We start from the raw sequence: 12604 nt of genomic DNA, 5'->3' as shown, positions 1-12604 counted from the left end.
ATGAGGCTTATTCATTTCACTTTTGGTGTGAAAGGGTCTTAACATTTGCCAAAATATATATATATATATATATATATATATATATATATATATATATATATATATATATTTGTTGTTATTAAAAAAAAAAACAACAACAAAAAAACAAGCAAGCCCAGCCCAGGTGAGAAAAAGAAACTTTTACATTTAAAAGTAACTTTCCTCAACACTGATTATAGTATTTTTCTAAAATGCTAATATATATATATATATATATATATATATATATATATATATATATATATATATATATGCAGTTCTTTAGTTACACCAAAGACACCAGTGAAATATACGTGAAATATATAAATATACAGTGCTCAGCGTAATGAGTACACAGTGTTAATTTCGTCACCTATTTTTAATTTAGTCTTAGTCTTAGTCTTGTGCCAAATGTCCTTGTTAGTTTTAGTCATATTTAGTCATTCACATATCTTTTTTTGTTAGTCAAGTTTTAGTCGACTAAACGTCTCGTCATTTTAGTCTAGTTTTAGTCAAAAGAAAACTCAAGGTATCTTAGTCAAGTTTTAGTCGACTAAAAGTCTTTTAATTTTAGTCTAGTTTTAGTCAAAAAATTGTAGTCTTTTTTTAAAAATAACACATTATTACTGAGATTATTACTGATAAACATTTCAGTAAAAAAAGTGTTTCACATATCTCAAACATTGGTTAAATGTCATAATTACCTGACAAAATACACTTGTTGAAAGATTTTTGTTGAATGCAAATGTTAAACGTGTCTGGTTTCCAATTTCTGATTTAGGAGACACAAATGATTAACCTGTTCTGAAGAGTATTTTATTTTAACCAACACAATTCAAAAGCTAGCATGTCGTCGTCGCTCGTCACTCGTGTTCACTTTGGGTGTTGTGTGTTCAGCAGTTTCGTGTTGCAGCCACAGGCGTATGAGACCTGTAAAGCCTCTTTTACACTGCACGCGTGTGCGGCTCGTTACGGCTGCGACGCGGCTACCGGAGCTGATACACGGCCACTCTAGTCAATGCTTGTGTTTACACCAGCCGCGCCGCGGTGCGTTTGAGAAGCGTCCCAGAAGCGGCTCGACGCGCCGCTTCGCTAAAGATAGGCGCCTCGCCTCCAAGACGCGCAGGTCAAATACAAAACAAAGTCAAAATAATCACCCTGTGTAAACTCCCGCTCATATTTTACATCACTAGAAACTGACGACAAGAGATTCGAAGTTGAAAAACTTGAAATTTCTTTGTTTGAGTTGACATCGCGCAGAGGACGGAACAACACCTTGCCGGAGCCGTAACGAGCCGCACACGCATGCAGTGTAAACAAGGCTTCAATGAGGCTTAACTTGAGCAACAGCGCGAAGCCGCGAACTCGTTCTGAATATTAACAGCTGATGAAAAAGCAGAGACTATTGTAGACGAAAATGAAGAGAGATTTTATCTTAGTTTTTATTTTATACAAAACATTTTCGTCTCGTCTTTTTTCGTCAACAATAATGCATGTTAATTTAGTCTTAGTCAGCGTTTTTGGACAGCGGTGCAGTCTTGTCATCGTCTCGTCTTAAGCCGAGTTCAGACTGCACGATTTTCAAAGTAGTTGGGTCATTGTTCTTTTCACATTGCATGACTATCTTGGCCAGCATTCAGTCGCTGCTGTGTTCACACTGCACGATGGATCGGCGACAGAAGGTTTCACACTGCGTGACTTTACAATAGGAAGAATCGCCGACAACTGTCTGGCACGCAGCAAACTACGTTTCACAACCAAACACACGCGAGATGTGACAAGGAAACAACGCGATATCACGCGTGCAGGACCGGAGTTATTATTATTATTATTATTAAAAACGGTAGCCCGCAAGAAGCTTGCAATACAAGTTGCCTGTGCGCTGATTTGCAGCGAATATAAGAAAAAGAAAAGAAAAATATGGAGGAGGAAATGGTTGGGGAGACTGTGGATTGTGTGTTTCTGCAACGAGAGTTGGAGGTAAATACATAACTTTTAAATGTGCTGCTGTTGCGGATGGTCAAGCAAATGTTTGTGTTTTGTTTCCGTTTGATAGAATTGTAATGTTTATGTGAATGAAGCCATGCTTGCTGATATTGTGGTCTATAACTCCTTCCCGAACTCACGCTGCTCTGTATCTTGGTCTCTCATTGGCTGTCGGTCATTGCCGATGTAGTTTTCAGTCAGAACACTTTTCACACTGCAGGATTTTGAATCGCCGACAGGTCCAGATATTTAGCATGCCAAATATCTCACGGGCGTCGGCGACTCGTCGACGATTCTCTCAGATCGCGTCTTTGCTCATTCACACTGCGTGATTGTCACTCGCGTGAACGAGCACCGATTTGCCTGTGATTTCGGGCATTTGTCGGCGATTTCTCAAAACCTGTCGGCGAGCCAAAATCGGGGCTAAAATCATGCAGTCTGAACTCGGCATTAGTCATGAAAAAAAAAGGTCGTTGACGAACATATTTCGTCTCGTCTCGTCTGACGAAATTAACACACACCCCCTTTGAAAAGGAACATTTTAAACAATATCTCAGTGAACACAAAAACAATTTCAAAAATGTTGACTAGACTAATTTATAACATTCATTTATAACATGAAAGTAAGGTTCAGGGTGCAAACTACTGGGGAGCTAGGGGGAGCTCGCCTAAAAATGTGATTTGTGAAATATTAGGGGGTCTCAAAAATATTGAGAATGTGTTATTTTGACGTGCATTCTCTTCAGAATTCCCCATAGGTGTTCGATTGGGTTCAGATCAGGAGCCACTGAATCACTTTCACCCTGTTCTTCTTCAGAAATCCAACAGTGGCCTTAGATGTGTGTTTAGGATCATTGTCATGTTGGAAAAGTATGGGAAAGAGTCACCCCAGTTTGGCTTTCTACTTCTTTAGATAACTGCAGTGAACTTGCATGCCGATTTTCTTCAACCTTTCTCATCAGAAGACGCTCCTGTCGAGGTGTTAACTTCCGTGGACGACCTGGACGTCTCTGTGAGATGGATGCAGTTCCATCTTTTTTAAATTTTAGTACCACTTTTGCTACAGTATTCTGACTGATAAGTAAAGCTTTGCTGATCTTCACCTTTCTGGTGTAAAGAAATTATTTTCTTTCTCAGGTCTTGTGACATTTCTCTTCCATGTGGTGCCATTTCTGACAGCATGAAATGGGAAGTCTAAAATGTAGCTTTGCTCCAGAGACTTTCAATGTGGTGTACTCATTTTTGCATCACCCTAATTTGAATAAAACTGAAAAATGTGTAATCCAAGTTATATTATTAACTTACTTTCATGTTATAAGTAAAACAGATGTTATATTAAACTGTCAACATTTTGGAAATTGTTTTTGTGTTCATTGAGATATTATTTAAAATGTTACTTTTCAAAGGGGGTGTACTCATTTATGCTGAGCACTGTACTAGTGAAATATACAAAGTTGATTATAACCAAACAAACAACAACAACAAAGCAACACACTCAACACACCCATCAATTCCATACCAGGTTGAGCAGCACCCAATGACTAGTAAGACCATACCTTAGTCACTTTTACAATTATGTTACCGCTTGTTCTATTCAGGGTATGCAGGAGCCTTAGGACAGGCCATCACAGTAAAGACTTATTCATAAAGCATAAATCATTATAAAACACTACAGTGCACTCTGTGCAGTAACATATAAGCAGGGAGGACTCAACCTTGGGTAGCCTAATTAACTGACATGATTCAGATGGCAGGCAAACTCATTTTAATCTTATGAAAGGAAGGTTAAAAGACTAATACACAGGGTCTTCTTGTCTTCAACTGTGACCTCATCAGTCAATAAGGCAGGAAGATGGTTTGACGTGGCAATCAAGATGAGTGATCATAGATCTCCAGATCTTCATAATCTGACAGAATTATTCCATTCACAATCCGGATCTAAGGATTTTCCCTGTAAGCCAGCTGGACATATTCAGACATAAAAAGAGCAGAGGAGTCTTTGCATCCCTCCTCACAGAGTCTCTCTTTATGTTCAGGTTGGAAATGGCCATAACTGCATCAGAAAGCACTATGCCAGCCAGTGCAGTGAATGATGACATCATGCCAAGGATCGGCTACACTATTCTGGCAGTTATTATTGGTTTCTTCTCTGTTTTTGGCATCATATTGAACATGACCGTGATCGTGGTGACGCTGAAGCACAGGCAGCTGCGGCAGCCGCTGAACTTCGCTCTGGTCAACCTAGCTGTGGCTGATCTCGGTTGTGCAATGTTTGGAGGACTGCCAACCACAGTGACCAATGCCATGGGCTACTTCAGCCTGGGCAGGGTGGGATGTGTGCTAGAGGGGTTTGCTGTGGCCTTCTTTGGTGAGTATTTTTTATTTATTTTTTTAAACCATGAAACAGTCCAGTTTTCCCTACACTATGGTTTTCTCCATGTCCATGATCAGATCATACCCGCAATCCATTTTTGGGTCACTTTCCAACCGTTCAGAACCACTTATCTTGATAAAGGGAAAAATTGAAATGTGTTTTATTAAAAGGCTCAAAAACGTGGACAAAGGAGAACTGAATTGAGCAGAATAATGACACTATTGTCTTCTGTAGAGCTGCTTTATAGCTGAATTGACTTAATTTCATAATTGACAAACTTTGTAACATCAACATTATTGAACTGAATTGAACCGTCGTTGAACTGATTTAAAGTGAATAACCACACTATTATTTTCTGTAGAGCTGAATTAAAATCATTTTATAATTAATTAACTTTTATTAAATTGAACTGAATAATGACACTATTTCCTTTTTAAATTTTACAACACAATACAGGGAATAACCAACAATGGTCAAAAGTTTGGCCACATTAGTATTTTTAATGTTAAGCCTGCATTTATTTGAACAAAAATAAATTATTTTTATTTTAAAATTACTGTATTGCTTGCTTAACATTAACCCAAAATATGTTGGAAATGTACATTAATATATTAATATGTTTAATAAATGAGCATTTATTAATGAGTTTAATGAATAATAATTAAACAATAAACATTTATTCAATTGCTTATTAATAAATGTTCACCTTTTGAGTATTATTGTTTCCTCTAGTAATTATAAATCTGAATTTTAATTTCCAACCTATTTTGGGTTCATTTTAAGCCAGACATATAGTCATTTGGGTTAAATAAAACTTCCCAGCAAACATTTAATCCAACTGCTGTGTGTCCATTTTCAACCCAACTTGGGTTGTTTTTAACCCAGCATTTTTTAGAGTGTAGTTTAATATACTTTTAAATATAATTTATTCCTGTAATCAAAGCTGAATTTTCAGCATCATTACTCCAGTCTTCAGTGTCACATGATCCTTCAGAAATCATTCAAATATGATGATTTATTATCAATGTTGGAAACAGTTGTGCTGCTTAATATTTTTTATAACCTGTTATACTTTTTTCAGGATTCTTTGATGAATAAAAAAAGTAAAAAAAAAAAAAAAGAATTAAAATAAATAACAGCACATTTAAAATAGAAATCTTTTGTAACAATATACACTACCGTTCAAAAGTTTGGGGTCAATTTTTTTTTTCTTTTTTTTTTTTGAAAGAAATGAATACTTTTATTCAGTGATAGTAAAGACTTATATTGTTAGAAAAGATTATCAGTAGAGCTGAACTGAACTAATTTCATAATTGGACTTCACACAGTTATTGAACTGAACTGATCTGAGCACAATAATGACACTACTGTCCTATTTAAATTTGCAACACACGACAGAGAACAACCAACAATGTACGACAACCACCAGGATGAACACTATATGTAATCATCATAAATTTTAAGACATTAAATTTTTTTAATATTTGAACTTCTTATCACATACAAAGAGGACTTACATTTTTCCCATTTACATACGTGATATTTACCCAGCAATAAAACCATGTTTACAAAATACTATTGTCTTTTTAGAACTGCTTTACAGCAGAATTTGAATTTGTCTCAAAGTTGATGAAGTTTGCATCATTGATTCTGCAACAATCTGTATCTCATAAAGCGCTGTAGAAACAGAGGTGATTTGACTCACTCCTACAGGTATTGCTGGCCTGTGCTCAGTTGCCATAATTGCGGTTGAGCGCTGCTTGGTGGTTTGCAGACCGGTGGGTTCCATCACCTTTCAGACGAGACATGCAGTCACAGGAGTCGTCATGGCCTGGGTCTGGTCGTTCCTCTGGAACACCCCACCTCTTTTTGGATGGGGTAGATATGAGCTGGAGGGTGTGAAGACGTCTTGTGCACCTGACTGGTACAGCAGAAATTTGGCCAATGTCTCCTACATCATGTGTTACTTTCTCCTCTGCTTTGCACTGCCTTTCTCTGTCATTGTCATCTCCTACACTCGCCTCCTGTGGACCCTGCGGCAGGTAGGAAAATCTACTCAGTCAGGAGTGTTATGCTAATAGAGCAGTAGAGGGAGTCATTTGTCATATTTGTCTCTATCAGAAAATGTAGTATTTTTTTTATAGAGGTTTAGAACACTATACATGTATATGCTGTCATGTGTTTCCTGACTTGGACTTTGTAGTGGACTTTTATGTTGAAATTCTTGTTTCCTCTGTTCCGTTTCCTGTACTGTGTCATGGTCATGATTAGTTTCTCTGTCATGTTTAGTCAATTCAAAAGGGATCCATTTGAAATTCACAGTTTAAAGTGCGTGCACAAAAAGCCGCCTCTCAGTACTAAACTGAGTTATTTTTCGCTGCTTATTTGCTCTTAAACAGTCAAATACACACAAAATGATGTCAAATGCCGGTCTTGGTGAGTATTCACGTAAACACAGTCAGTTATGTTTGAAGTGAACGTAAACAGTTGAGAAAGAAAACGAATGTGTAACAGTATAATGGATCCGTGCATCCGGTCTTAAAGTGACAGCAGCCTAATATACCTGCTGCCAAATTATGAGATAATATTAAAAATATCTATATGGCAGTTTTCCCTATGGTATCAATGTCAAAATTATGGCCAGTGAAAATGCTGAGTGGATAGTAACTTTGGAAAACCATTAGCCACAGTGGCTGGTGAGCAAAAAAGTCAAGCCCTGAAGAGTTACGGTTAGGGTTTGATTGAGGGTTAATTACTTGTACTTATGCATAATTCACTGTTATTACTATCATAAGTACATGTAGTAACATGTAACTAGTCACCTTAAAATAAAGTGTTACCAACACTTTTGCTTTTCCCCATCTGGGGATGTTTATTTTACCCTCAGGTGAGCAGACTGAAAATGTCAGAGGGAGGAAGCACTGCCAGGGCCGAGGCACAGGTGGCCTGTATGGTGGTTGTCATGGTGATGGCCTTCCTGCTCACCTGGCTGCCCTATGCTGCATTTGCCCTGTCTGTGATCTTAGACCCAAACCTTTACATTGACCCAGTGATCGCCACAGTTCCCATGTATCTGGCCAAGAGCAGCACAGTTTTCAACCCCATAATCTACATATTCATGAACAGACAGGTGAGTCTGTGAACCCAATCTATTTCAAATGCACATTCAGTCACAGATAGAGCTCCATGAAACAAGCTGAGCATGTTGGATAAGAGAGAGACACAAAATAAGCAGTGCAGCGGGTCTCGACTGAAAACATTTTTTGCAGGGTTAAATGAATATCAACATCAAATATTTGTGTGACACATGAAAATAATGTATGCATAAAACATAATTCTTTATTTTACAGTGTGTCCTTGTTATACATGTACTTACAATAGTAGCTAATTATTACATGCAACTAACCCTAACCTTAACCTTACAGTAAGTGTAAATGTTGTTAATTAATATTACTCAGTATTTAAATGTCTAATTAACAAGGACACCTTAAAATAAAGTGTAACCATGTTTCCTTTTGATTTATGAGTCAAATATAACCTTTTTTTTATATTATCTTTCATGTAGTGTGTAATATATAGCTTTTTGTGAATGTAAAAGGTCTACAAAGTGCAGATAAGTGGACTTATTGTCTCCTAAAAAAAAGAAGTGATACTGAAATGCAGAAACGAGTCGTCAGTAATACAGTCTCACTTCCTGCTGAACCTGTAGGTTTGTAACTAATTTGCATAAAGCCAGTCTATGGTCTTCATTGGCTGAACAGCGTCTCTTTGCCCCGCCCTCAATCACTGTAGTTGTATCTGAGACTGGAAGAGTTTGGTTCGTGTTGTTTATGTTGAGAAGACGCTGTTTTCTGCTGCCAAAGCAAATCCACTTTGATGAGATTGATCAACGCCATCGTTACTGTTCGTATCACTGTGAATCAAGTGCTGAGATTCAGATATGATAATGGGCATTTGATTTCTGACCAATCACAACAGACTGGCCCAATCTGACCAATCAGAGCAGAGCAGGCTCTCAGAAAGGCGGGGTTTAGAGAGACTGAATCCTTGATTGAACCATTTCAGACACTGAGAGAAAAGAGCTGATGCTGCAGTGATATTATGAGAAAATTAAAGTGTTGTTTGAACTTGGATGAATGTAAACCTGTTGTGGGAGACTCCAAAACAACATTAGGAAGCTTTAAAATAGCATAATAGGGGCACACTAAAAATGATGACCAACACAAAGGGAGAGTTGATATGTTCGATATGACCCTGAACTCTCTCTCTCTCTCAGTTCAGAGAGCATGCTGTGCCATTCCTACTCTGCGGCAGAAACCCGTGGGCCGCTGAGCCAGTATCAGAGGAAGAGACCACAGTATCATTTATCGGCAGGAGCAACAAGATCTCACCTTCATCATCTCAAATTAATGAAGGGTTAGCCCCTTCTAATTGATAAAAATATTATCTTGATGTTTTCACTGGGATTGTTGATTTGAACTGTGTTCATTCATTTATATTGCATTCGAAAAGATGAATGAATGTGCTGCTAATCCAATTAAAACTCCATGTAATCATATTATAGATAATATTCTTGACTTCTTCTTCCACCATATGTGATTATCTGTGCTTTTAGCTGATTAAATGGAGACTTGCTTATTAGCAGCATCTTTAGATGATAGACTGATTAATGCTCCCACACAACAAAACGTTAGGAATCAGCTGTTCCTTAATGAAGTAACCCTTCTACACTTCTAATGTTTCATCTACACAAAGGAGACATTAAATGCTACCAACATTATAATGGTACATTTTGGGCCATACATGAAGAACATGCAAACTCTGGCTCATGTAGTTATGAGTCGTGACCAAAAAGGTTTTGCAAAAAATGGTGTAAAAAATGTAAAAATAAATAAATAATTAAAAATAAAATTGTATTTTATTTAAAGATATAAAAATAAATAAACAATAAATAAATTATTATTTAAATAAAACATAAGTAACAAAAGTATTTCATTAAAAAACAATTTGATTTAAATAAAATATATATATTTGATGAAAAAATATAAATAAATAAAACCAGATTAAATGAAAGTAAGCAGTGTAAAAATGTAAAAATAAAAAAATTAAAAATATTTTTAATTATTTAAATAAACAATATATTTAAATAATTAAAATAAATATTTAAAAACAAAAACATAAATATAACTATAACAATACATAAATATAACAAAAACATTTTATTTAAAAAATTAAATTATTTAAATAAAAATAAGCAGTGTAAAAATGTAAAAATAAATAATTAAAAATAAACATTATTTTATTTAAAGTATTTTTAATAAAAATAAATAAATCATACATTTTATTAAACATAAATTAAAATAAATATTTAAATAAAACTTGATTAAAAATGATTAAATAAAACCTGATTTAAATGAAAATAAGCAAAAAAAATGTAGAAATAAATAATTTGAAATTACATTTTATTTTATTTATATAAAAAGAAATAATGCCTTTTAGTTAATAAGTTTAGTAAATAATACATTTGAGGTAATAGGTCGTAGCCACAACAAAACTAAGCTAACCGAACATGTCCGACACCACACCAGCCATCTATTAATAATTCACATCAAAACACTAACTAGCTTGCTAGCATGGTAAGTTAACAACTGAACAACTTCTGTCTGTGGGTTTTCAGGTGCCTCACAAAATTAGACGTTGTTGATTAATTTTTTCTTATTCAATATTCATAAACTTGTTAACTACACTGTTTATATATGTATATATATATATGTGTGTGTGTGTGTGTGTGTGTGTGTGTGTGTGTGTGTAAGTAAGTAAATGTATTTTGTGTTTTAAATAAGTTCATAATCATCATAGTTGATCGCTATAAGTTTTGGGGCTATGTGCACTACTGATTTACAACACACAAATTCTTCCATTTCTTCTGAATTAGAATGAAGAATAGAGTAAACTTTATACAATGTGCATTCAACTGTTTTAACGATATCTTTAGTACCTTTCTGGACCTTGAAAGTGTTGATTATATTGTTGTCTATGGACGAGACATATACCTCTCGGATTTCATCAAAAATATCTTAATTTGTGTTCTGAAGATAAACTAAGGTCTTACGGGTGTGGAACGACATGAGGTCTTCAGGTGAGCTGTCGTCCATCTAGAACAAAACAAATGTGAGAATTATGTGCTGACAGACACTTTTTAAGTTTGTTTAGATCATATTTACTGTGTACTTTACTTCAAATGCAGAAGTAAAATGGATTGCAAACACATGAAACATGTTGATTTTATAGTTTTGTGGTATTTCACTTCTGAGCTCAAACTCACAGGATTGCCCGGCCAACATCCTCATAAATGCATGTTCCACACAATCTTGAATTAGAATAACTTCCCCTCCCTCTTGCAGGGACATTTATTCTCTGATGATGAGGGCGGGGCAACCTGTCACTCAAAGGAGATCCACTAATAGTAAACCACAACCATCCAATCAATTCCACACAGACAAATTCAAGCCCCGCCCTACATCTGTTCTTGTTCCTGAAGCGTTTGACTCGGATATATGGCACTATAGAGAAGAAAACAGTAGCACAACTTCAATTTCATGCTGACATCTATGTCTACAGTTACATTTGAAAAAGCATCTTTTTCTGATGATTAGACATAGCCTGAGATTCTCAGAAAAAGTCATGGCAGGTGAGAATACCTGCTTTAGTGTGACAGATCTTGAACAGCTGTTGTCAGATCACAATCTCCATCAGATGAATGAACACAAGACTGAACATCTTAGCATATGCATAGCAACCATCCGAAACACCCCAGTAATGTAGTGGTAGGTTTTGAACAGGCGAACCCCACCAGTGTTGAAATTGTTAACAAAAACTATAAAAAATTGCTTTCAGAAAATTAAATTATGCTGAAATAAAATATTATGGCCTGGTTTCACAGACAGAGTTTAGATTAAGCCAGGATTAGGCCTAGTTAGGATTAGCTCAATTAGGGCATTTAGCTTTTATAAACGTGTTTTAGAAAAAACATTACTGGTATGAATCTTGAGACAAAACAATGGCACTGACATGATTTTGAGATATGCTTTCAGTTAAAACAGCTCAAACATGCATGGATGGATGGATGGATGGATTGACAGATGGAACGATGGATGGATGGATCAATGGAATGATGGATGGATGGATGGATGGATGGATGGATGGATGGATGGACAGAACAATGGAATGATGGATGGATGGATGGATGGATGGATGGATGGATGGATGGATGGATGGATGGATGGATGGGTGGGTGGAACAATGGATGGATGGATGGATGGATGGATGGAACAATGGAATGATGGATGGATGGATGGATGGATGGATGGATGGACAGAACAATGGGTGGGTGGGTAGATAGAAAGATGTATGAATGGATGGATGGACAGAACAATGGGTGGGTGGATAGAATGATGTATGAATGGATGGATGGATGGAACAATGGAATGATGGATAGAAGGAAGGAAGGATGGATGGATGGATGGGTGGAACAATGGATGGATGGATGCATGGATGGATGGAACAATGGATGGATGGATGGACAGAACAATGGGTGGGTGGGTAGATAGAAAGATGTATGAATGGATGGATGGATGGATGATGGATGGAACAATGGAATGATGGATAGAAGGAAGGAAGGATGATGGATGGATGGATGGATGGATGGATGGATGGATGGGTGGAACAATGGATGGATGGATGGATGGATGGATGGAACAATGGAATGATGGATGGATGGACAGAACAATGGGTGGGTGGGTAGATAGAAAGATGTATGGATGGATGGATGGATGGACAGAACAATGGATGGATGGATGGACAGAATGATGGATGGATGGATGGATGGATGGATGGATGGATGGATGGATGGATGGATGGATGGATGGACAGAATGATGGATGGATGGAACAAAGAATGGATGGATACAGTGATGGATGGATGGATTTATAGAAATAACAATGGATGGATGCAATGAATGATGGATGGATGGATGGATGGATGGATGGATAGAGGAATAGATGGATGGATAGAATGATGGATGGATAGATAGAGGAATGAATGGATGATAGAGGAATGGATGGATAGAGGAATGGATGGATGGATGGATGGATGGATGGATGGATGGATGGATGGATGGATGGATGGAATGATGGATGGATGGATGGAACAATGGACAGATAGGCC

General features: G+C 36.6%; 1 protein-coding gene across 1 annotated transcript; it reads left to right on the top strand.

Annotated features, from left to right (window-relative positions):
* The first annotated feature begins 3394 nt into the window (after positions 1-3394).
* Positions 3395-9061, top strand: parapinopsina (parapinopsin a). Its single transcript, XM_048211398.1, has 4 exons — positions 3395-4372; positions 6092-6420; positions 7266-7508; positions 8655-9061. Exons 1-4 carry the CDS (start codon positions 4033-4035, stop codon positions 8811-8813), a joined length of 1071 nt encoding a protein of 356 aa, XP_048067355.1. The 5' UTR covers positions 3395-4032; the 3' UTR covers positions 8814-9061.
* The last annotated feature ends 3543 nt before the right edge of the window (positions 9062-12604 follow it).

This window comes from Megalobrama amblycephala, linkage group LG12 (assembly GCF_018812025.1).
Source record: "Megalobrama amblycephala isolate DHTTF-2021 linkage group LG12, ASM1881202v1, whole genome shotgun sequence".
Taxonomy (NCBI): domain Eukaryota; kingdom Metazoa; phylum Chordata; class Actinopteri; order Cypriniformes; family Xenocyprididae; genus Megalobrama; species Megalobrama amblycephala.
The sequence above is the reverse complement of the archived record's forward strand: the minus strand, read 5'-3'. Positions and strand labels throughout refer to the sequence as shown.

Coding starts and splice junctions, on each gene's coding strand:
- parapinopsina (XM_048211398.1), top strand. CDS start 4,033: ATGTTCAGGTTGGAAATGGCCATAACTGCATCAGAAAGCACTATGCCA. Junction 6,421..7,265: donor TCCTGTGGACCCTGCGGCAG/GTAGGAAAATCT, acceptor TTTTACCCTCAG/GTGAGCAGACTGAAAATGTC. Junction 7,509..8,654: donor ACATATTCATGAACAGACAG/GTGAGTCTGTGA, acceptor TCTCTCTCTCAG/TTCAGAGAGCATGCTGTGCC.